This window comes from Clinocottus analis, unplaced genomic scaffold, assembly GCF_023055335.1.
Source record: "Clinocottus analis isolate CAN_PGR_092001 unplaced genomic scaffold, fCliAna1.0.p SCAF_46, whole genome shotgun sequence".
NCBI lineage: Eukaryota > Metazoa > Chordata > Actinopteri > Perciformes > Cottidae > Clinocottus > Clinocottus analis.
Window position 1 is genome coordinate 40,730 of NW_027176203.1, and position 25,993 is coordinate 66,722.

Consider the following 25,993-nt stretch of genomic DNA (forward strand, 5'->3'; position numbering starts at 1 on the left):
CACTCTAATGCACTCTCAGGACTCTGAAACAGTACAGATAAAAAATAGCCTTTTGACCAACTGCATTAATTTCCATATTTTGGGTTTCAATACACATACTCTTTAGTTTTTCAGTGGAATTTTGTATAATGTAGAAGCTCCCAATGTATTGACATTGTAGCTGAAGTACTTAAACGTTCTCATATGTCCAATACTGACCGATGGGGCTGGTAGTGTTTACGCTTGAGATGAAGGGTCATGGCACTTGAAAATATGAGGTGTGATCACCATCTAGTGGTGAAGTACCACAACAGCTCTGAACAAATACAAGATTCGCAGTTCCAGTTTAGTTTTCAACATTTATTAAGTGCAAAGAAAATTCATGATGTCATTCAATGACAAATAGTAAACTGGCATTTGTCTCTGGATGCAAATGACTTTGACACCATAAAGAATATTATAGAATAGACACGGAAAAGTCGTCTGTGAAAAATCCCAGCACAGAGACACATAATATGCACTTTGCTCGATCAAAGACCGAGCACCAACAACATGGCGGTGCGAGTCCAACTTCACGACATTGATGCTACTCGAAAGCTTCCGGGTTTCCTCAGACATTTAACTCATGAACCTGTCGACAGGAAGGAACAGCGGGTTTAATACAAACAGGAAATAAACAGCACGTCAATTTGATTTTTCCAACTACGAGAAGCTTTAAATTCACAATTAAAGCTTCAAGTGTATTTTGTTCTGTTTTAACCGACAGTACCAAACTGTACCCTCGCATACCGTCCGTCTTTCCAAATATCTACCAGAGCCATACAGCGCTGTGTACTGACCTCAGACCAGCTTTCAGTCCACAGAACCCTCTCAGAACAGACTACATGTCTTCTTTTTGTCAGTAGTACAGAGGTTCAGTCGCTCATCGGTGACAGATGCATAAGGTATCACACATTTCATATCACCAGGATAATCAGCAAATACATCAATGAATAGTACACGTTTAAAACATTGGCAGACCTGCCTGTTTCTGACATACCTATTTTACACATTACAAACATTAATCCTGAAGATCATATCCAAATGCCAAGTTATATATTATAACTGTTTCACTAATGATGTCGGGATCCAGCTGCAGATATGCAACTTAATGCAGAGGAATTGCTGCATGTCAAAAACATGAGCTATGACTTTGTAGCAACAGATTAAGTCATATTTGTTATTGGATCCTCTTCCAATGTTAAGTCATTGGTTGACTTGGCTTTATGCTGACTGGTAAACAAAGAAACGGGCAAACAAAGGTTTTCCCCTCGGCACTGTTGGTTTTCGACACTATGGAGGCGCTGGGTTTCTGTAAAAACTAAAATACACCACCTCTGGTTCTACTGCATCAATGACCATTTTTACCAAAAATCATCTTGAGTGAGCCAATCAGCAGAAACCTTTAACCAGTTTGTTCAGGGGGTATTTGTGCAGTTCAATGTGGATAATAAATGGGCAGAATTTTAGTTTGAAACCTCGTCATTCTCCTAAAAATGATCCACCTAACCAGCCGGCCCATCCTGTCCTGTCATGGTGAGTCCCGTCACCAACAGGAGATGCATCACTCTTGGGGGGGTTTGTCTGATCCTGAGAACCCGCCTGGTTACCGGGTCAGACCAGCAGAACTGATGTATAGTGGGATTAAAGGTCCATGAAAGAGATTCGAGCCCCTCTGTCCTCGAAGCATGTGGCCAGATCTGAGACGTTAAACCTTTTTTAACATTCATCAGTGAATCATGAGCTACTAGCCACAATATAGATTTAATATAACAGAAACATTTTCTAATAGGAATCAATACAGACAAGTGTTTTTTCTTCTTCTTCTTGTAACTGCACAGTTGAGGTCTTCTTCTTTTTCTTGGGTTACATTTTGCTGCACGAAGGAGAATCGCCTCCTACTCGAGGCCTCAAATGTTCTTTTTCAAAAAGAGCTCTTGCAATGTGCAACAGCGACCACAGGGTGTCGCCAGACTCCCTCAAAATATATAGAAACAATCAAAAGGAGGGCCGTCAAACATACGGCCCGCAGGCTGGATGCGGCCTGCCACGGGGTCCAGTCCGGCCCGCCGGATAACTTTTTAAATGACAGAAGAGAAAAAAACACACAACAACGAGCAGAGCTAGGTCTTGAACTGCTGCCGATCCTCTGGTTGAAAGACGGGCGTGCGAACCACTGTTCTCAGTAAAGATGTTGCTCAACAAGCCGCGTTCATTCGTGGTGTTGATGAGACTTCGGCATCACCGAGGAGTTCCTTGAGTTGATCCCCATGACAGACATCACTACAGCCAATCCCATTGAAGCGCTGGACCGGGTCAGAGAAGACTGGACCGGGTCAGAGAAGACTGGACTGTTTCGTCAGTGGGCTACAGACGGTGCTCCATGAATGATCGGGAGAAAAACAGATGAGACAAAATTCCGGGAGAAAGTACAAGCGGCAAATGGAGGATAGCGTTTTTGGACTTTTCACTGTGTTGCAAGTCATTGAAAATGGATCACGTCATGAAAGTGGCTTTCCAAAGCGAGGGAATCTGCAGAGGTGAACCAGGCAGATAAAAATGTCTTATCCAAAAGCCATCACCAATGATTTAAACAGAGAAATATTGTCGTTATTAAGCTATGATTTTACTGGTGCGGCCCACTTGAGATCAAAATGAGCAGCATGTGGCCCCTTCACTAAAATGATCTAAACTAAAGGATCTAAACTAAATGATCTAAACTAAAGAAGTTTAGCTTCAACACACCAACACAATAACAGTTTACCAGCAACTGTTTGAATCACAGGCATACCTTTTACCTACATTAACCATTTGTTAGATCTTTTAAACGATTGATGGACGCAGCTAAGCGTGAAGACTTTCAGAGCTGTCTTCAGCAATATGTTGCTCCGTTGCCAAAATAGAGCCAAGGAAGCAAAAACAAATAAATGAAAAAAGCCATCTCTCTCATTTCCTTCCCCTCGTTCTCCTTTTCCCCTTTCACTCGCGTCTGTCTGACGGACCTTTCCACCAAGAGGACGTTGACCGAGATGGCCGAGTCACTCGAAAGCAGAAGTCGGGCTTCGTGAAGACGACACGATGTTGTGCCCAGTTGAACTCTTTCAACACGTCGGCCCTTTTCGGTCCCATGGAAACGTATTTGTTGGAGATGTTTTGGGCGATACCGTTCCGGCTGGAAGACTCTGTTCAGAACCTACAGCCCCTCCCCCGCCCCGTCACAGTCATATAGATATAGAGTTGCCGTTGAGGAGGCTGGGCGGCAGGCTGAGGTCCAGACTGGGACCGCCGGTCGTGAGCTGCGGGGAGGAGGCCGGCGGGTCCGTCGCAAGGTCATTCAGGTCGGCCTGGGGATCGGAGGTCACGGTGAGGTCGTTGAGGTTGGGCACGAGGTTGAGAGGCGCTGACAGCGAGGTGCTGCCGCCGGCCACGCGGCGGAAGACGAAATGGAAGGGTGTGGCCTGCGAGCGGCTGTGCAGCTCGGCCTTGATCTTCTGAGGATGGGTGTCCGGCGCCAGCTGCTGGCCGCTGCCCTCCGTCACAAGGAACAGGGCGTAGTTCTCCGGGTCTGGCACTTTGAACTTGTGGGCGCACAGGCGGCACACTTCCTCCACGGTGGCGTACGGCCGGACCTGGAGGGTCTTGGCTGTGCAGCCGCTGTCCAGCTCCTGCAGCGCCACCCGCAGGTAGTTCTGAGGGAAGACATAAAAAACACACAACATTTATCCTCAACCGTTTGTAACACACAACTCACTTGTGGTGCTTGATAGATATGCTGCTTGCCCTCCCCATCACTGCCTGAAATTATGAATAAAACTCTAACTTATACATCTTACGGAGTTTCATACTGGCGCCAGTCGCACCAAAAAAGAAATCCACGGAACGTTAGCTAGCAAACGGGGGCAAAACCCTAGCCTCTGTATTAAGATAGATGACAAGGCCGCTCCCCAAAAGCTAATGCTAGTAAGCATTAAAAATCATCTCTGGAGATAAAAAAATGCGAGAGAAAAGTAAAGGCTAAAGTCTGCAGTACCTGGAAGTCGTCGATGGATGGCGCAGAGCGCTGGGTGGTGCGGCGCCGGTGCCACTGGTGCAGCGTGTCCCTGGTTTCAGAGCTCAGCACTCTGGCCGCCTGCTCCTCCTGGAAGTTTCTAATCAGGGACATGGCTCCGTACGCACTGGTCAGGTAGTAGCCACCTGGACGGACGGACACACACAGTTAACACATAGGTGGAAAAGGAAAGATCATTTCATGTGGGCATCCAGAAGCAGACCTTCTCCGTGGAGCAGAGAGGGGTCCAGCAGCTCCATCATGTACAGGATCTCATGGTCCAGCTGGGGCATGTCGCACTGAGCCAGCACGTAGGTGAGCATCGGGAGGAAGTCATCGGCGCCGTAAAGGCGACCTGAGAGGCGGCACGGTTCAGTTGATGCACTCTACAAATCTTGTATTTTGTCAATTGATTGGAGGAACACTGTTGATCATAATCAGAGACGACAGGGGAAGATATCCAAGGCTGTACCTGAGTTGTCTTCCATGATGGTGTAGATGAGCTTGCAGACCCTCAGCAGCATGGTGACCTTCTTCTCAGGAGAGTACAGCTTGCTCATGGTGTGGAACTTGTGCCTGATCTTCTCTATGGCCACGGGGTCCGGGGGCGGCGTGTCGGCCACGCCCATTTCCCGCGGCTGCCGGGCCTTGGCCAGCGACATATTCTCCCTGAGCTCCCGCCACTCACCGCTGCGCACCTGAAACTCCTGCAGGGCGGCGCTCACCACCGGCTTGAGCGTCTTCAGGACGCACTTGTGCATGGCCTTCTCTAGGACTCGGTCTGGGGAAGAGGAGGAAACGATGAGCTCTTTCTACATAGGTTTACTTTAAAATATAGAGGACTAACGAAGCATGTATTTCTACACATGGATGAATTTACAACAACTCTGTTGTGTTCCTGTTTGATATCTGACAAACTACATTACAACTAAACACAGCCTTGGAGAAAAGTCCATGGATCACTCTGTACGCGTGTGCCGCCTCTGTCTGCCGTCAGTCTATTCTGAGCTTACTCATTTCAGAGCAAACACCACGTCAAGGTTGCCGTCTCTTCCTTATCGCTCCTGAGTCTGGACCTACAAGCTTCCTGGAACACTTCAAGGCCAGATCACGATGTTTGTGAAACCCAAGACTCTCATTGTTGTTCACTATCGGTACAGATCAAAGAGCAGATGTTGCGGGCCTCTGGCTCAAGCGACTGGCAGATGAACGGCGCCATTCAAAAGGATTTCTCTTATGAAGCTTGCATTTAACTGCAGAGTATCTTCGTTGCTCGGTTGTTGATCCCGGTCCACACAGCTTTCACAAGCAGGAACCATGACATCACGCTGCAGACAGGATGGATGCAGCCCACAGCCATGCTGAGTAAGGCTGCGTGCGCTGCTGACTTTCCTCCAGAAAGTAGTGAAGTCAGCAGGTTTTTCTTTTTTTGGGCTGAGCAGATGGGCACAGACTTTGCTTTCAACCAGCACGATGGCATCCAGTAAATTTATGGCTCATCAGTCATTATTTCTTGTTGGATTCCACCTCCATTGCTGGTCTCACTGGAAAATGTCCCCACATTGCTGACACCTCTGCTGGAAGCCAACCAGACCGCACAGTCTCACTTCCTCATTCTACGACTACACGCCGATAGGGAGCTGCCAGGAAGTCGTGCGTTGATGTTGTTCTCGCACGGATTAGTTAAAGAAAGCCTCATCCTGGAACACTAAAATGATCTGAATTCATTTCGATGAAAAATAAAATATGTGTCGATGGGGAAACAACGGTACTTCTACCATGTGATGTTTATTTATCGGTTTATTTTGCAGGGACAATGCATACTAATAAACAGTAAAACACTGTTAAACGGCTGCTTTAATTCAAGTCTGCCGGCAGATGTTGCTGTTCTTCAAAGTGAAGCCCCGTAGCTTCAAATCATTTTCTGTACAAATAGGAAGAAAGACTCAAAGCTTCGCATGGCTTCATCCGCCCATCTCGAGTTAACAGCAATCCATTAAAGTCTACAGTTATTTGATCATGCGTTATGTGCCTCACAGGGACCCTTACTACTGATCATGGACAAAATAACGAGTGGTTATAATATTGTATTGTGATAATATCGTATCGTGATATTGTATCATGATAATATTGTATTGTGATATCATATTGACATAATTCCACATCATGATAATATCATGAGATTAATGTTGCACGGTATACCGATACTAACAAAGTACCGCGATACCCGTACGTTAAAAACGATACGATTTTGCATATTTTAAGTATGGTACTTTCTCAAAATAGTGCTTAAAACTGTCTGTCTGTCTCTCTCTTTCTCTCTCTCTCATGGTGCATGCAGAGAGAGCATGGAGACGGAGCTCCGGGGGGCGGGGCTTAAGGCTCTAGCTCACACACAGAGCAGCAGCAGCAGCAGCAGCAGCAGCAGCAGCAGCAGCAGCAGCAGCAGCAGCAGCAGCAGCAGCAGCAGCACTCTCTGACCGGGGGAAACATGACCGGAGCTCAGGAGCTCTTGCCGACCGTCCTCTGCTTGTAAGAAAACAAGACGGCAGGAGTGTAATCTGGAGATACTTTGGAGACAGTGCAGCCTTGAGGGAAAGCCCACTGACACCGACAGACCCGTCTGTTAACCTGCTGTAAAGCAACACAAAGGAGGCAACACGTCAAACTTGGCCAAGCAGCTTTCAAGCAGACAGCCCGAACTTTTTAAAGAGTTTAACGAACGACAGGTAAGAAAATGTAATTATAAACATGAAAAACCCTGAGCTCACCCATATATAGCCACAAGTAGCATTAGCCTAGTTTGACTACAAGCATCTATGATCATGAGGTCAGAATGCACACAAAAGTGTCCCAAATGAAACACAACTGATGCAACATGGTGACATGCTGCTGGAGCCTGAGCCACATAGTTCAAGATTATTAATAAGTGCATTTTTCAATAAAGGAGAGAAATTACCATTTAATTATGTGTCAATCTTTAATGTACTCATATGATAGCTTTAGGTTTGTTCACCTCAAACACACATCTGTAAAATTATTAGTAGTAGTAGTATGGAGTATTATTATCTACAATTGCTCATACTTATGGAAATAACTATGTACCGTGTATGATCAATGCTATGATGGCACCAAGTAGTTTTCATTAATATCTTGCTGTATGCTAATACTAATATTAATGCCATTTGTCAAGTGTTCAAAAAGCTGGGCAGAAACAAGCTGGTCAAGAAGGGAACCATACAGATGTTTTATTTATTACTATCATAGATAAGTATACCACTATCGTATTTATGGTATCGTATCGAATTCTAGTATTGTGATATTAATGGCAGGTATCGTATCGAAGTCATAATTTTGGTACTGCGACAACCCTACATGAGATACTGTATTATGATAATATCATATTGTGATAATACCGTATCATGATAATATCATTGTGATAATACCGTATCATGATAATATCATTGTGATAATATCGTATCATGATAATATCATATTGTGATAATGTCATATTGTGATAATACCGTATTTTGATAATGTCATATTGTGATAATATCATATCATATTGAGATAATATATCATATTGAGATGATATTGTGTCGTGATCATATTGTATCGTGATCATATTGTATTGTGATAATATTGTATTGTGATAATATTGTATTGTGATAATATATTGTGACAATATTTTATCGTGATAATATTGTATTGTGATAACATTGTATCGTGATAATATCATATTGTGACTGTATCGGATCATGACATGTATCATGATAATATCATATCATATTGAGATAATATTGTATCATGATAGTACTGTATTGTGATAATATATTGTGATAATATCATATAGTGATAATACCGTATTTTGATAATGTCATATTGTGATAATATCGTATTATGATATCATGTATCATGATAATATATTGTGACAATATTGTATTGTGATAATATATTGTGATAATATTGTATCGTGACAATATTGTATTGTGATAATATATCGTGATGATATTGTATTGTGATAATATATTGTGATAATATTGTATCGTGATAATATTGTATTGTGATAACATTGTATCGTGATAATATCATATTGTGGTCATATCGGATCATGACATGTATCGTGATAATATCGTATCATGGGACCTTTGGGGATTCCCACCACTACCTTTTGCAGGACCCTTTTCCCACTTGATGTAAACATCTTCTCCCCAAACATCCTCTCTGCACGCGGAAATATCAACACTATCTTGGTAAAGTCCACACTTTTTAGTTTTTAGTTTCTTTGGCCTTGAACTCATTCACAATTGAAAAAAATTAAACATTTCATCTCCTGTGTGTGCCAGAGGATTTTCATCCAACAGATGGTTTCAGACACCTGTAATGACAAGGACATGAGAACAATGACACTGTCTCCTTGTGTGGTTGAACATAGCTGTTGTTTCCTGGAGGAGAGGCGTGTCTATCGGTCCTGTCACCGAAGGAGCTTTCCCAGTAATAGACAGCTCACTTCCTGCTCCGAAAGCACAAGTCTTAAGAATAGACTTTGTACCTTCCCTCGGGTCAAACAACTAGCCGGATGAGGAACCACTCCTTAGAGCTCCTGTATGGATTCAGAGCCCTGAATGGAGTGGTCGGGGGTATTATCCAGGCCTCGGTGGGAAAGGAAAAGTTTTTTTCTGGGACATCAGTGGGAAGCTCTCAGAACAAAGCTAATATCTGAGACATTTTAGCACAAATACATACATTGCAGCTGTGCAGGTTCCCATTAAAAGAGGGTGTTTGGTGTGTCATTTGAGCGCCGCGACAAACTAGCAGCTCTGCCCGGAGGAGAGCATTGCATTGTGGGACGAGTGGAATACAAGGAACTCTATTCTGCCTGCTCCCCCTGCCTTAAATACCCTGAGCCCAAATACACACACTAGCGGCCTGCTGATTGAGCTCTAGAAACCACGACATCATTCTCTTGCACGCCTGAAACTCACCTTTGTTTCTACACACTGGCTTTCTTTGTGTCTATGTCACCTCTTTGTGGTATTTAGGGAAGTAACATAAGTGACCAAACTGTCAGTGAGACATGCATGAGTCTGAATCACTCAACCCTCATTTACATGAAATACAGCATGAAAAAGAAACACTGGAGGAGAGAAGGAGCAAAAAGAAAACACATGAGGGAGAAATCATACAAAGAGGGTGTAGAGCGCAGAGGGGCTCGCCTCACATCCTCTCACTCGGATTGGAGAGTTGCTTTCAAAAGAAGTGAAGCGGGAGTAAGACGGAGATTGTACGACTTGGCAGAGTGTCACATGAACGCGTATGGGCCGGGCTCGTCGGCAACTACATGTTGTGCAACCGTCCAAGAATTGTAAAAACAAAAACAGACAAGAGAAGAACAAATGTGTTGTGACATCTCTTCCGTACAGTTCTTGGACTTGTGAGACATAAGAAAGAAAGCTAAAAATGGAGGCTTCAGAGATCAATACATCCTGACTTTTAGCCTCTATTAGAGGTCAACATTACATCACACTGATGTCATCAGGATTATTTTAATCCTCCGATTTAAGAAGGAACTAAAAGTAGTAGGAATGAACTGACTGGTGTGCAAAATGACTGAAGTTCCCCCTTTAAGAAGAAAACGATCAAATAACAATGCCAACATCGCCACCAATAACGCGTTTCTAAATAACTTTAAATGATCATTTTTAACAATTGAAAACGTGTCAAAGAACTTACATGAAAAAAAAACATTTAAGATTCATGCCATGTTATGATAAAAAATGGCAGTTTTTCCACCCAATTTACGACTTCATTATTACAATCCTATGGTGGGCTATAAAAAAAGTTAGGATTGTTTCAACACCACGGTCACCTGTCCTTATCTTCATTTTGAAATGGATTCTGACAATGAACGGTGCTCCACCTGGTAGCCGTGGCTCCACCAGGAGCATGTAATAAACATGCGTGCGGCTGCATGCTGGCGAGGACCAAGTTTTTCAATGTCTTCACGCCAAAAATAGTGAAATGAAACTGCTGCGTCTGCATTGAGCACGCTCTTCTGTGACATAGTATTTCCATTAAAACACTTCACACTTCCGAAAAAAAAGCATCACTCAAATATTTGCAAACACAGGCAGAACCGCCCCTCCCCCCGCGAGTTGAATGTGAGGTTAAATGTCAAATAGGAAAAAGGTTAAATGTTGCATTCAAGCAGTTGACCAATTAATATTATCAACGAAGTATGTGTGCTTGTGTAGTACAAGTACTACTTGTAGCTTTTGGGATTGAGAGCACAAGGGTTTTTTTGAGAGCATTTTTTGTTTTTGCATTTTTTTTGGAGAGTCTGTATTTTTGAATTCAGAGCAATTTTTTTTTGAGCAAAGATTTGGGATTTAAAGTCAGATAATTTACTTACAAACAAGGAATGTCTTTGCGTAATAAAGACACAAATCTACCTTCATACACAAGCCACTGCGAGTGAAACCATTAAAATAACAGTTAAGAATTGAAGACCGTGGAACCATTTCATTTGGTACTCACCGATCTGGTCTTCGGGAATGAGGCTCTCGATTGGCGGCTCCAGTTCGGAGCTCTGCCTCAGGTAGCTCTTCATCTGCGTGATGAACTGGCGAAGAGTCTGCAGCAGCTCCAGTCCAGAGGCGTAGCCCTGCCAGGCCTGGGTGCCCGCACCCTCGCCCATGTAGCTCAGGTAGTCCTGCACCAGGCAGCCAAAGTACGAGCCCTTATCCCTGGACAGCTCCAGCACCCTGCGGATCGCCCTCTTCTCGGGCGTCAGCAGCGAGCTGAACACGCCGCTCATCTTGCGCAGGTGCCCTCGCAGGGCCTTCTGCAGGACCAGAGCGCTGGCGCTGGGGCGCCGCCTTGTGCGGTGGCCCGGCGGCACCATGGTTAGGTCCTGGTCTTGGTCCTGGTCGCTCTCGAGGCCGACGCCGTAGTCGGGATCCTCTTCATCCTCGTCCTCGTCGTCCTCATCCGTGCTACAGCAGACCAGGCGGGATGGTGGGAGGGAGAGGGGGAGGTGGGTGTCGAAGTCAGCCACCGTAGGGGGGCTGGGGTCATGAAGAGGTGGAAGGAAGAAGGCTGAGGACTGAGAGAAGTCCAAAGAGTCCGAGGAGTCTGTGGAGAGGCTCATGTCACTCAGCCGCTGGCCGGCACCGCTGCATTCCTCGCCTGCTTCTTCAACTCCTTCCGTCACGTCTACCTGCTGGCTTGTTGTCATCAGTGTGGAGTCTGGAGGATTGCTGGATTCCTGGGCGACGGTCCCGGTGGCATCCCGTTGACACAGCATGGCCCTGATGAGAGCACTCTCAATCGTCTGTTCCTCCAGTGCCAAGTGACACTGGGCATCTTCCTGGCTGGATGATGGGGAGGCCTTGGCCCGGCGTGGAGAGGAGAGGGATGACAGAGAGATGGCCAGAGAGGGCCGAGGGATGGATATTGGGGAGCTGATGTTGAGTCTTTTGGGAGGAGAGGACGACGGGCTGATGCTTAGCGAGGAGCCCAGACGCCAAAGGAGGCTGCTGCTGCCCTTGTCCTCCACCTTCTCCTTGGGGGCTTTGATCCAGGGGATCTTCTCCGGCATGCTGCGCTGTCGGAGAGGAGCGGCTGAGCGGCGGGCCACAATGCGAGGTAGGGGCGGGCGGGGAGGCGGCGACCGCTGCACGCCGTCGGTAGCACTTATCTTTAGACTGCTGATTTGGCCGCTCCGAAGGTCGCTTTGACCCGACTCGCTGCTCTCCCTCTGATCGGAGCTGGCAACCAGGGGACTTTCTCCATAAGCGCGTCGAGCGTCCTTGTTGACGGCTTCCAGGCCGCCGCTGACGGGTTCCTCTCTCGGGCCGCGCTTTACTGTCCCAGAGGGATTCAAGGTGGTGCCGTGGTCACCATCTGGCTGATGGACCTTTATGAAGAGGGGGTTGATGAAGCAAAGCGCTCCGTTGGACTGGCAACACTCAAGCTCTGATGGGGTGCGAGTCCGAAGCCGAGGGCACCCCGGGAAATCGGCCAAGGAGACGGGTTTGGGTGGTCTCTCAGGAGCACCTAGTCCAGAAATGGAGACTGAGCCTTTCCTTCTGTGGCACGCCTGAGTATCCCAGAAGCCTTTGGGAGAGAGAGAGAGAGCGAGAGAGAGAGAGAGAGAGAGAGACCTAAATGCTGTGGACTGGGTGTATGAATACATGTTACTGTTACTGTGTGGGCCCCGTCTCCTCCCTCGGGGTTAACATAGTAGTGTGTCGTTTGAAGTCAACACTAGCTTAAGTTGCCTTTCCAGTAGTTGTCAGGCAAAATAAGACGACTCCAATGTTGGACTCACAAAGTAACCATATTGATGCAGAAGAACCAGAGATAGCGTCTTTGGTATCCGTGCAATCTTCTGCCTTGTCGTTGGGTATGGTAATGCTAGCAGCCGCTAATGGTGGCCTGCCGCCACTTGCCTGGTAAGCTCATTTCTTTTGAACTCAACACCTCCACACTTTTAGCTTTTTCATCCTCTTCCGCCTTCACTGACACGGACTAAACAGACCACTGGAGGACATGTTTGGTTTGGTAAGCCCCATGAACATGATAATTACAGTCCAACGCAGTCGAGGTACAGTATGTAGGGCACGGGAGGACATCCACTCCCTCGTTCCAACCAAAGCAACGACACTAATGAGCCCCTGATCACAGCATCAAACAAAGGGAAGGAGCAGTTTAATCATATGTAATGTCGCATCATCATACATCATTAATGAAATCTCTCTGGCCCACGGGTGGTGACAAATAACAGTTTTAGAACTGGTTTGGAACAACAGTAACACAACAGTAACAACAGTAACACACAGCTTATGATGAGCTAATGCCAACACTTGACTCTAACAGCAGGAATTACAGCCTGTCGGTGATTATTTATACTGTTTTTCAATACTGTTTGTCATTTTTTGTTCACCCATCTGTACCCCGCTGAACTTAGGTACATTCAATCAGATTTGTTGTCGCGTCACACACAACAAGGGAACCGACACGTGTCAGCTTCAGGGCTCCTGCTTTTTTTTTGAAGCGGCAAATTGCATAAACTCAACAGTGAGCGGCGGCAAGTCCTGCAATTACAACCCATCTCACAGCTCTAAACGCTGCCTTGTGCACAACCAGCACTCCGGACTGGGAGGCTCAGTCTGTCGGGGCCATTTCACTCACAAAACTACCACAACACAACTATGTGTTGAACCCATAGAGTACCAGACGGAGCCCAACAAGCCAGTGGGAACAATGCCGCATGAGGAACGCAGAGCCGGGCACCAAGCAGCTCCTCCACACAAGCGCAGAAGAGGAGAGGCAACAATACTCACGGTGAACAAAAGCTCAGCGACACACACACACAAGCTGACGATCCCAGAGGTCCAGCGCCTCTGATGCCGCTCGCAGAGGACAAAACTGCTGCATTGCACGAGCTGCAACTGGAAGAACTGCTCTGGCTCACTGACGCTCTGTGTTATGACTCACTGTGTGTGTGGGCGGGCTGTTTGTGTGAGTCTCTCTCTCTCTTTCTCTCTCTCTCCCTCTTCCCCTCCTACTCTAGTTTACTCGCTCTATTAGCTTCTAGTTTTCCTGCACTACTTATTTCTGTTGACAACATGATGCCTTCAGATTAATTTGATAATTCAATGTGTTACAAATAAACACACACAGATACACACGGTTTGCTGTTGATGTAAACACTGAAAGTTCAAGGTTAAGTCAGTGTGTGTGACAGCTGAACTGGAGACACACACACACACACACTTTGCAGAGTTGGGAATGTTTCAGAAACACTTGGTGACTGACTGCGCTTCTTTAGGAGGATCGAACCAACGTCTTCTTCAACCCTTCAGCTGAGGATACAGTTGCATTAGTTTTGTATTAACCTTTTGGAAACCGTGTGAAAAGAGTTTGGAGAATCTGGCTCATGTCATGCTGGCTGTTCATACTTATGATCTAAATATCTTTACAAGTGTTTATACATTTTTTCCCCCAAGACTTTGTTGAACAAATTCATACAATAAACACAAGTATTGGAGTTAATTTGGGGTTCCTACGACGACTCAAACAGGGAAAAGAGGTCTGGAGACAACAGGAAGCAGCTGGAGAGAACCTCACGCTCCACCTCAGAAACACTCGTTTGAGACGTCGTCTCGCTCAAGCTTTTTCTGGAGCTTTCAACGGCCTGAAGACTATTTCATTCCAGTTATTTCAAGTGTCCCAGTTTACTTTGTGAAAGGCTACAGGTAGAAATGTTTATTCTGTTGTTCAGGTCGCAGTAATTATATTATTAAGAACATTCTTCTTCATTAATGAAACCTTGTAGACATAGCTTGGGGAAAAAAAGCAAGAAAAGTACATCTCACTTGTTTGATAAAAAACACAATCACAAAAACAATGACAAAGAAATTGAATTGTTACACCTGATCCACTTAATGAGGCCAGCACCATTGTTCTGCTTCACCTCGTGCAACATGACTCATTTCCTTTAGCTGTACCCTCGTCATCTAACTTGTGGTTATTTCAATGGTGTCCTTGAGCAGCACATTAGGGTGACCACACCAGACATCCGGGTGTTCAATGCCGGCCAGTCGCAGCATCAAGCCGCACGCGTATTTGTCCTCCTTTTTGGAGTTGCACTGGACCTTAAGAGCGAGTGACGCTGTGTTCACACCAAACGCTGCACGAATATAATCGCGCCACGTCAAAGGGGGCGTGGCTTATTGGCGTCACTTCTCTCAATGAAAAATAAAGTTTTTAGAACTCATTGGGAAAAAAAGAGATGCAGAACGATCTTTTCTGCTATTGACTATGGAAGAAATAACCTCTAGTTCTGCTTTATACTTATTGTGGAAGTTCAACAAACGTTGGAACATCAAACTGTGTCTGGGTTCATAACATCAGCAGTCCCACAACAGTGTCTGAATGACGGCTGCTCACGATAAGCCACGCCCCCTCTCCGGAGCAAATGAAGCCACGTGGGGAGGGGAGGGGTAGCGGTGCTCATGCGATTGGTTGAAAATGAGGGCGACATCTGATAGGCTCCAGGTAGATTCATTTTGAAAAAAGAAATTTGTGAATCAAGCCACGGCAGTGGAGTCTCAAAAAGCAACTCGTAAATGTGGAGCCACAAATGCAGTGCGATTCACAAATAAATACATACAAATGCAGAAATATATTTGTGACTTTTTTTACATTTATATAAATCATTGGAACAAATATATTTGTGAATCTTTATGCGCTTTTGTAAATATATGTGTGCATTTGTGAATCTTTCTCTGCACATTTACCAATATTGAGACTGTTCTGGCTCTATAGTAACTGCTCTCAGTATGAAGCGTCTATTGTTTTTTTAATCTCTATTCTGTTGTTTTCTGCTGCAGATAAAACTAAGGACCGTCCTCTTCACACAGTCGTCCACTTTCAGCACGCCATCAGCTCTCAGATTCCACCAGATAAATACAGTTTGTTGCCCGAACATTAAAACAGGAGAACAGACCTGCTCCGAGTTTAGCAACCTCCTCCAGATCGGCAGACGTTGCGGCTGAGGCGATGGCTTCTGGAAGCTTCAGGGTGAAGGGCAACACGTCCCTGAGAAAAGGAGAAAGAGGTCAACGGTGAAAGGGAAACTCAAAGTGAAAGAAGGCGGGGACTGATGGCCTATTTTAAAAGAGTGCGCGAGTCACGGCATTGGGAAAGAGGAGCGTGGCGTATGAGGAGGAGGAGCCACAGCAGTGTTCACCATGAGGAGGAGGAGCCACAGCAGTGTTCACCATGAGGAGGAGGAGCCACAGCAGTGTCAACAGGAGGAGGAGGAGGAGCCACAGCAGTGTTCACCATGAGGAGGAGGAGCCACAGCAGTGTCAACATGAGGAGGAGGAGCCACAGCAGTGTTCACCACGAGGAGGAGGAGCCACAGCAGTGTTCACCACGAGGAGGAGGAGCCACAGCAGTGTCAACATGAGGAGGAGGAGCCACAGCAGTGTTCACCACGAGGAGGAGGAGCCACAGCAGTGTTCACCACGAGGAGGAGGAGCCACAGCAGTGTCAACATGAGGAGGAGGAGCCACAGCAGTGTCAACAGGAGGAGGAGGAGGAGCCACAGCAGTGTTCACCATAAGGAGGAGGAGCCACAGCAGTGTCAACAGGAGGAGGAGGAGGAGCCACAGCAGTGTTCACCATGAGGAGGAGGAGCCACAGCAGTGTCAACAGGAGGAGGAGGAGCCACAGCAGTGTCAATAGGAGGAGGAGGAGCCACAACAGTGTTCACCATGAGGAGGAGGAGCCACAGCAGTGTCAACAGGAGGAGGAGGAGGAGCCACAGCAGTGTTCACCATAAGAAGGAGGAGCCACAGCAGTGTCAACAGGAGAAGGAGGAGGAGCCACAGCAGTGTTCACCATGAGGAGGAGGAGCCACAGCAGTGTCAACAGGAGGAGGAGGAGGAGCCACAGCAGTGTTCACCACGAGGAGGAGGAGCCACAGCAGAGTTCACCATGAGAAGGAGGAGTCACATCAGTGTTCACCATGAGGAGGAGCCACAGCAGAGTTCACCATGAGGAGGAGGAGCCACAGCAGAGTTCACCATGAGGAGGAGGAGCCACAGCAGAGTTCACCATGAGGAGGAGGAGCCACAGCAGTGTTCACCATGAGGAAGAGCCACAGCAGTGTTCACCATGAGGAGGAGGAGCCACAGCAGAGTTCACCATGAGGAGGAGGAGCCACAGCAGAGTTCACCATGAGGAGGAGGAGCCACAGCAGAGTTCACCATGAGGAGGAGGAGGAGCCACAGCAGTTCAGGTTTGGGCCTGAATCTTAGGACATCCTGCCTTGATTTTAATTCAGACCCCCGGCGCTCCGGCGGAGTTGAAATGTAGATTTAAGTTTAATTTTTGGGGCAACGCTCTCACGTAGCCTCTGACATGTGTCTAACAGGCTCAGACGCACAGACGGATGTATCCGCTCATTTTTCAAAAGAAAACGTCTTTTATGGTCTTAATTGTTTTCTTAGATTGTTTTTTTTACTCGTTCTTTTTGTGCGGCCCGGTAACAAGGGGAAGTTGTGTCACTCGCTTGCAGACAAATCTGTTTTTGGAGCGTGACTCGACAGCATGGCACCAAAACGTAAATCCTTTTAAAAAGGAGTACATACAGTTATTGTTTTTTTTTAACCTTAAAACATCCCTACACACAATCACACACCTAGCATGCAACACTGCTGATGTTCACATCCCATCGTATGTTCTGTTCTACAAAATAGCTCATGCTAATTCTACCCTCTGATTCCAGTTTCTTTGTGTTGTCTTTCTCTGCTGACATTCATTATTTAAGGCTCTGTAGTTATATAAGTATAACAGTTAACAACTGTATAACATGAATCCTTGTGGTTTGCATGCCTCCCTGTGATCATCACGGAGGGAGGAAACTCACCTGCTGATGCAGCAAAAAGCCACCAGACGGAAAAGGTCTGCAAAGCTCAGGCCGGACCCCACCAAAGAGAAGGCTGTAGGAGAACAGAACCACGTGATCAAGACACAGGAAACAGACAAAGGGAGATCACACGTTTGGTTCATAAACAGCTCCAACAATGTACCATGTGCTTAGGGTTGGCTGCAGAATACGGCGCCTATACGACCGGTACCTACTGGACCCAAATTGAAATACCAAATTATAATAATAGCCTTTTAACAGGTAAAATACCAAAATTGTGGTTGTATTTAGCGAAAAATTATTCGAAACAACGCGACGCACAGTAAATTGCAACAAAATAATTGTGCATAAAGAAGACGAGCCGACCTCTGAGAGAGAAACGCTCTGTTTTTCCCACCAAACCTCGTTGAGGAAACGTTTGTTTTAGTCCAGTAAAGCTCTTCAGTTAATATTAATGACGACGTAATGATACAATCGTGAATACGGAGCACTTGACAATACTGTAAAGATCTCCAAGGGACCATAGTTTTGTGCGCTTGCTTGTATGAATGTCTGATCGCTAGATGACTTTTGGTGCGCTTCCGTTAGGGTTAGCCAGCATACACTGCATCCCTCTGCATGGGCTGGTTGGAGTGCATGCGTCTCTTCTCACAGTGAGCCCTTGTGCTCTCGGATCAGGTAATGTGGTGATTCTACAGAATAAAGGAAATACTCAAGATGACTATGAGTCCCAGCCGATGCCCCGAGGAAGACATTCTGTGTAGGAAGTGACTGTGCAGGACCTCTGCAGGTGATAAGAGAGAGTCTCCAACGTTTTTATCAGTAGTCAGCAAAAGAAAAGGGAGAGTAAAGGCTGCAGTGGCACCTTCTCTTACTGGTTAAGCATTGGGGAATTCCAGTTGGTGCCACAGTGTCACCACTAGAAGACAACAACACACATTCAGAACAGTGAGGTGATTATAACCTTCAGGAAAAGCCCTGTTATTCAGGTTAGCTGAAAATAGAACAAGGAAGAAAAGAACAGTGGCTTTACTGGTAAATTCATTTGGGTGGGGTGAGGAAGAAGAAGAAGAAAAGTAAAGCCGCCATCCGGACAGCCAAACATCTCCCAGACAGAGATAATATGTATTGAAACCTCCGACACGTAAGATGTCTGTGGAAAAAAGCCTCATGGGAACACTGTGAACACGCGACGTCCTGGGCATTTTGGTCCCGTCACTACTTTTCAAGGACCTAAAAGGTTCCTTCGACTCATTGTCTTGAGGTTCCATTGCAGCCCAAAGACTTGCGCAACTGTTGGAAGAAAAACTTATTTACGCTTAATCACTGACTGTTTCACTGTTACATTCAGACTTCTAATCTTACCGTCTCTGTTAAATACACACAAGCATGTCATGTCTCCTGATAGCCATGAGACAGAGAAATCTGTATGTCTCTGTCTGAAAGAACGTCCAATTCCTTTGTTATCACACCATGCCGAGGCCGATCCAAAGATGTCATGGTGCAATGAAGCCGTGAAGACGTCAAGGTGGGATGAAGCCATGAAGACGTCATGATGAAGCCATGAAGACGTCATGATGAAGCCGTGAAGACGTCAAGGTGGGATGAAGCCATGAAGACGTCATGATGAAGCCATGAAGACGTCATGGTGGGATGAAGCCATGAAGACGTCATGATGAAGCCATGAAGACGTCATGATGAAGCCATGAAGACGTCATGATGAAGCCATGAAGACGTCATGGTGGGATGAAGCCATGAAGACGTCATGATGAAGCCGTGAAGACGTCATGATGAAGCCGTGAAGACGTCATGGTGGGATGAAGCCATGAAGACGTCATGATGAAGCCGTGAAGACGTCATGGTGGGATGAAGCTATGAAGACGTCATGGTGGGATGAAGCCATGAAGACGTCATGATGAAGCCATGAAGACGTCATGATGAAGCCATGAAGACGTCATGGTGGGATGAAGCCATGAAGACGTCATGATGAAGCCATGAAGACGTCATGGTGGGATGAAGCTATGAAGACGTCATGATGAAGCCATGAAAACGTCATGGTGGGATGAAGCTATGAAGACGTCATGATGAAGCCATGAAGACGTCATGATGAAGCCATGAAAACGTCATGGTGGGATGAAGCCATGAAGACGTCATGATGAAGCCATGAAGACGTCATGGTGGGATGAAGCTATGAAGACGTCATGATGAAGCCATGAAAACGTCATGGTGGGATGAAGCCATGAAGACGTCATGATGAAGCCATGAAGACGTCATGATGAAGCCATGAAAACGTCATGGTGGGATGAAGCCATGAAGACGTCATGATGAAGCCATGAAGACGTCATGATGAAGCCGTGAAGACGTCATGGTGTAGCCATGAAGACGTCGTGGTGGGATGAAGCCATGAAGACGTCATGATGAAGCCATGAAGACGTCATGATGAAGCCGTGAAGACGTCATGGTGGGATGAAGCCATGAAGACGTCATGATGAAGCCATGAAGACGTCATGGTGGGATGAAGCTATGAAGACGTCATGATGAAGCCATGAAAACGTCATGGTGGGATGAAGCTATGAAGACGTCATGATGAAGCCATGAAAACGTCATGGTGGGATGAAGCCATGAAGACGTCATGATGAAGCCATGAAGACGTCATGATGAAGCCATGAAGACGTCATGGTGGGATGAAGCCATGAAGACGTCATGATGAAGCCATGAAAACGTCATGATGAAGCCATGAAGACGTCATGATGAAGCCATGAAGACGTCATGGTGGGATGAAGCTGTGAAGACGTCATGGTGGAATGAAGCCGTGAAGACGTCATGATGAAGCCGTGAAGACGTCATGGTGGGATGAAGCCGTGAAGACGTCATGGTGGGATGAGGCCATGAAGACGTCATGGTGGGATGAAGCCGTGAAGACAGCATGGTGGGATGAAGCCGTCATGGTGGGATGAAGCCATGAAGACGTCATTGTGGGATGAAGCCGTGAAGACAGCATGGTGGGATGAAGCCATGAAGACGTCATGATGAAGCCGTGAAGACGTCATGGTTGGATGAAGCCGTGAAGACGTCATGATGAAGCCATGAAGACGTCACGGTGGGATGAAGCCATGAAGACGTCATGGTGAAGCCATGAAGACGTCGTGGTGGGATGAAGCCATGAAGACGTCATGGTGAAGCCATGAAGACGTCGTGGTGGGATGAAGCCATGAAGACGTCGTGGTGGGATGAAGCCATGAAGACGTCATGGTGAAGCCATGAAGACGTCGTGGTGGGATGAAGCCATGAAGACGTCATGATGAAGCCATGAAGACGTCATGGTGAAGCCATGAAGACGTCGTGGTGGGATGAAGCCATGAAGACGTCACGTTTGTTTGTCACGTTGTACTTCTCCTTTCTTGCAATGAATACATGTCCTGATGAATGAATTTACCACCAGGAGTAATGTGACGACGGGTCGTCACTGCAAGGCCTAAGCACCCACGTATAGTTCTGGGTGGGACCAAGTGGCGGAAAAAGGAAGGGGGGAAGTGACAAGGTTTTACTGTTGGGTTGGTTGACGTAAATGAGAAGGGTTTTAAGTTATGTTAGTTATGCCGGGTTTAAATGTTAGTAAAGTTAGTAGGGTTATTTTCGGGGTTATCACAATAACATAAATGTTTAGAGCACATATTTTTGGGTGGTGAGACGGCCCTATCGGAAGATGGTCTGGGCCAATTAGTCACAAAGGGGTGTTTAAAAGGAGCCTAATTTGTTTGTGAAGAAAATAAAAAAAGAATGATGTTGCAACTCAAATTCAGTCTCTCCAGAGTGCGTTTATTTTGAATTTGCCACTCGGTCATCGTAACAAGTAACTTTTTCTAACAGCAACATTAAGGCAAATGAGCTGCATGAACAAGCAGCATGACACACACACACACACACACACACACACACACACACACACACACACACACACACACACACACACACACACACACACACACAGCTTTGTAGTTAGACAGGGGTCATGATGAACATAACTAAGTAACTTGTTCAGGCCAAGTTAATTATGCAATTTCCGGGATTCCAGACAAGAACAATTTTATGTTACTGCTTTCGATCGCAGCAAACTCAAGTACAGGTGAACACACACAATTTTTTTAATAGCTTGTGGTGCCAGAGGAGGAGCATTTATAAACCTGTTAGGCAGCTTCATGCACTTCAAAGGATACTTACTGTACTGACTCTCCTTCACAGGGAAGTCTTTGACGGGAACCGCAGAGTCCTGGTTCATGCGTACAGATATGACTTTCCTCTGCAGGCTGCTCGACTTCCTCACCACGAATGTCTGGAGGTAGGGATGGGTAGAGAGGAGGGGGGGGGGGCACAAAACAAAAACACACTTCAGTTCCCTGAAGCGACCACGTCATCCTCCATGGAAGTTTTGCTGACTCAAGTGTCTTTTAACCCTCTGGGCCCGGCATGTAAGATACATACCCATGTTTTACATTAACCCTCCTGTTATCCTTCGGGTCATTTTGACCCGAAGGATAACAGGTGTATGGCCAACGGGAGGACATTACGAGGGTTAAGAAATTCCAGAACAATTTCAGCTCTTTATTATAAGGCAAAAGTGTAAAGAGATTTTCTTGAGTGTTCATTGGTTAGTTCAAAATGTCGACAGACATACCAATTGACAAATCACAGTGAAGGATTTTGTGTGATGAGAGAGAGCGGCATCATATGACGCCGCTCTCTCTCTGCGCGAGGCAGCGGAAGCAGGAAGTCTACTGTTTCCGGTAGAAGTCAAACTATATTTCTCGGATGTTTTATCGCAAAGACATGAATATTTACAAAACATAAACATTGTCAAAGCACAGATCCGCGTCGGCAGCTTTGGAAGTGTTAAGAGATTAATGTCAAAGAGTGTTTCTGTGTTTAGAATACAGCACTAATAACACGCACCAATCACCTTCTGACAAAGCAGACTGTTTTAGAGCTCGATGATCGTGAAAGGAAACAAGGTGGCCGTTCCAGTCATGAGCATTTCCAAAACATTATTTATTCTTTAATTGTAATACCTAAAAAGAGAGCTGAACCCAGATTATAAACAATTGAGTGTGTCTCTGAAACACTTGTTGAAGATGAGTTGATTGGTCTCAATGCCTTCGTAGGCGGTGGTTTGTGGCGTCTCTACTGGTGTGAGCGATTGTTTCTGCCCGTCTGCGTGGGTCAAGTGACCCTTTCAGTCAACAGGCGGCTGTGGCTTTACCCTGGCGGGTTGGCTCTGCAGCAGGCGCGTGGCGTCCTGGTGGCTGAGGCCCAGCTGCAGCCACACGGCGTGCGTCTGCACCAGCCGGTCCAAGACGCTGAGCCGCCGACGGAGCGAGTCGTAGCCCGAGTCTCTGACTCCGGCCGGTCCGGCTCTGATCCCGGCGCAGGGGGAAGCCTGCAGGAAGAGACCTCCCACCTCTTCGCCCAGTCTGAGAACACAAACATGCCAAGCGGTCAATCCCTGCCATGTACTTTCACACGCGGCAACCGTCGACAGGTTGTCGGCCTCACCGACGTGGAATTGAAGTATCTCCATCAAAAATGAGTATTTGTGGCCGGATTATAGCAAATTCACCAGGTGAATGCGTCTCAATGAGATTAGCTGGCTGCATTAAATGAAATAGTAATAATGTCTGGGACATAGAACAGTATGTATGATGACGCACTGTGAGCTCACCCATGGAGTGGATCCGTCTTGTTCTCTTCTTTGGGCTCTTTCTTTTTCCCCATTTCCTTCTTCAAGGTGCCGATTTCCCAGGCAAATGAGTCGATCAACTACAAAAGAAAGACACAGGAGCATCGCGATAATAAGTCAGAGATTAGTTAAAACAACAACACCACAATGTGTCCGTGGAGGCGCTTTTAGCCAATGCATTTCGCCATTTTCTATGACATTCAGAGCATTAATCTGGCGCTTTAAACCTCCATCTTCCATGGAAAAATGGAGTTGAGTAATGTCTGGCTGAGCAGAATAAGCTCGCTTTCTGTCAGTGTGTGTTGTAATCCGAGCTTTGTTGACCGCGGCCACGTGTGCATTTTAGTGCATGTGAGCATCCTCTCCCCAATGGGGTTGGAGCGCAGGAAAACTTGAGGGGGGGGGAGAATCCCAATCAAACCCGGACAAAAAGTGTGGAACCAATTTTGTGTCCAGACCTCTTTCTGAGGTCGAGGATGAGGTTTCTCTCCAGTATTGTATGTCAAAAGATTGTCTGAATGGGGCATGCTGAGACTGAAAATTGGAGCTAGAGGATATGCATTGGGCTGTGGATTTTCTTTCATTGTCGAGTGTATTCCTAAATCCCCTCACTTCAAAACACTTTAACATTCAGTTTTGTTTCATAAACATGCCTCATCTGGTCTCTGTACCGTAGTAGGAGCTGTATTCATATCCTCGTAAGAAGTCAGACACGTTCCCGGTGCAATGTTGGCCTCAGGGGCTGCCCTTCATCACCGGCCCTGTTCCTGACCTTCATGGATAGGATATCCAGGAGCACAGAACGTCAGGGTCTCTGGATCCTCTGTTTGCAGGTAATGTGGTCCTGTTTGGCTCCTCGGAGCATTCACTGGGGAGGTTTGCAGTTAAGTGTGAAGCAGCAGGGATGAGCGTCAGCAGCTCCTCATGTGAGGCCACCGTGCTCTGCAGGAAACTGGTGAATTGCTCCTCCAGGTGGATACAGAGTGCCTATGCTTCCTCCAGGTGGAGACAGAGTGCCTATGCTTCCTCCAGGTGGAGACAGAGTGTCTATGCTTCATCCAGGTGGAGACAGAGTGCCTATGCTTCATCCAGGTGGAGACAGAGTGTCTATGCTTCATCCAGGTGGAGACAGAGTGCCTATGCTTCATCCAGGTGGAGACAGAGTGTCTATGCTTCATCCAGGTGGAGACAGAGTGCCTATGCTTCCTCCAGGTGGAGACAGAGTGCCTATGCTTCCTCCAGGTGGAGACAGAGTGTCTATGCTTCATCCAGGTGGAGACAGAGTGCCTATGCTTCCTCCAGGTGGAGACAGAGTGTCTATGCTTCCTCCAGGTGGAGACAGAGTGCCTATGCTTCATCCAGGTGGAGACAGAGTGCCTATGCTTCATCCAGGTGGAGACAGAGTGCCTATGCTTCCTCCAGGTGGAGACAGAGTGTCTATGCTTCTATGTCCAGGTGGAGACAGAGTGTCTATGCTTCATCCAGGTGGAGACAGAGTGTCTATGCTTCCTCCAGGTGGAGACAGAGTGCCTATGCTTCATCCAGGTGGAGACAGAGTGCCTATGCTTCCTCCAGGTGGAGACAGAGTGTCTATGCTTCTATGTCCAGGTGGAGGACATGCAAACAGATGACAGGGAGCAGAGCAGCGAATGTGCTTTGATCGGTGCTATTTCAATAAAGTATCAATACTAAAAACATGCAAAATCATATCGTTTTTAATATAAAGTCCCCACATGTCCCACATCCGTCCCCACATGTCCCACATCCGTCCCCACATGTCCAACATCCGTCCCCACATGTCCAACATCCGTCCCTACATGTCCAACATCCGTCCCCACATGTCCAACATCCGTCCCCACATGTCCAACATCCGTCCCCACATGTCCAACATCCGTCCCTACATGTCCAACATCCGTCCCCACATGTCCAACATCCGTCCCCACATGTCCAACATCCGTCCCCACATGTCCAACATCCGTCCCCACATGTCCACCATCCGTCCCCACATGTCCACCATCCGTCCCCACATGTCCAACATCCGTCCCCACATGTCCAACATCCGTCCCCACATGTCCAACATCCGTCCCCACATGTCCAACATCCGTCCCCACATGTCTAACTCTTTAGCACCTTGAAGAAACTGCCCTTCCTCTCCTGCTGGCGGTGTTGGCTCATGGTGCTGGAGGACGAGGGTCTTCAGACCTCCTGTGGGCCTCAGTCTGCTGGACCGTCTGTGGGCGCAAGAGAGGACATTAGAGACATGGAGAGGAACACTAAATCAAGCCGCTCGAGAGCGGAGCGATTCATTGTTGCAGCTCGGTGACGCCTTTATTCTCTCGTCGGCCATTTTGTAAACAAACAAGAAAAGACAAAAATATAAAACTAGTTCTCTCATATTAGCGCAAACCAATTTTAAAACGCCATCAATTTTATTAACGGCGTTAACGCATTTTCAATTTTTTTTCTCGCGAGCACCACGCCGGATGTAGCTCACCCAGAAGCAAAACAATAGGCACACCGTTTGCGCTTGGAAGATAGGCTAACGTTACGGGTTGAAATGAATGAATGGTGAGCGCGATACGGCAACATGAATGATAAGACGTGGTTCCCTTGACAAGACTCAAGTGCTATGAGCCGTTTCTCATGTGAGCTGAGCTAGCATCATCGTAGCTATCCAGTCAGAAATACCACTCGATGGACGAGCACACAGCTGATGCTAACTCTGCGCCCCCTCGTCATAGCCAGACAC

The 25,993-nt window shown here is 46.7% G+C and overlaps 1 protein-coding gene across 1 annotated transcript; it reads right to left on the reverse strand.

Annotated features, from left to right (window-relative positions):
• Positions 1-395: 395 nt before the first annotated feature.
• On the reverse strand, positions 396-25,478 carry rin2a (Ras and Rab interactor 2a). Its single transcript, XM_068599379.1, has 11 exons — positions 25,375-25,478; positions 23,227-23,324; positions 22,768-22,978; positions 21,732-21,843; positions 17,511-17,583; positions 15,582-15,673; positions 10,604-12,184; positions 4,539-4,847; positions 4,290-4,421; positions 4,049-4,212; positions 396-3,707 (listed from the first exon to the last, which is right to left on the reverse strand). The coding sequence occupies exons 1-11, from the start codon at positions 25,417-25,419 to the stop codon at positions 3,240-3,242; spliced, it is 3,285 nt and encodes a 1,094-aa protein (XP_068455480.1). The 5' UTR covers positions 25,420-25,478; the 3' UTR covers positions 396-3,239.
• Positions 25,479-25,993: the final 515 nt, after the last annotated feature.

Coding starts and splice junctions, on each gene's coding strand:
- rin2a (XM_068599379.1), bottom strand. CDS start 25,419: ATGAGCCAACACCGCCAGCAGGAGAGGAAGGGCAGTTTCTTCAAG. Junction 22,979..23,226: donor AAGACGGATCCACTCCATGG/GTGAGCTCACAG, acceptor TTGTGTTCTCAG/ACTGGGCGAAGAGGTGGGAG. Junction 15,674..17,510: donor GCTTTTTGCTGCATCAGCAG/GTGAGTTTCCTC, acceptor TCCTTTTCTCAG/GGACGTGTTGCCCTTCACCC.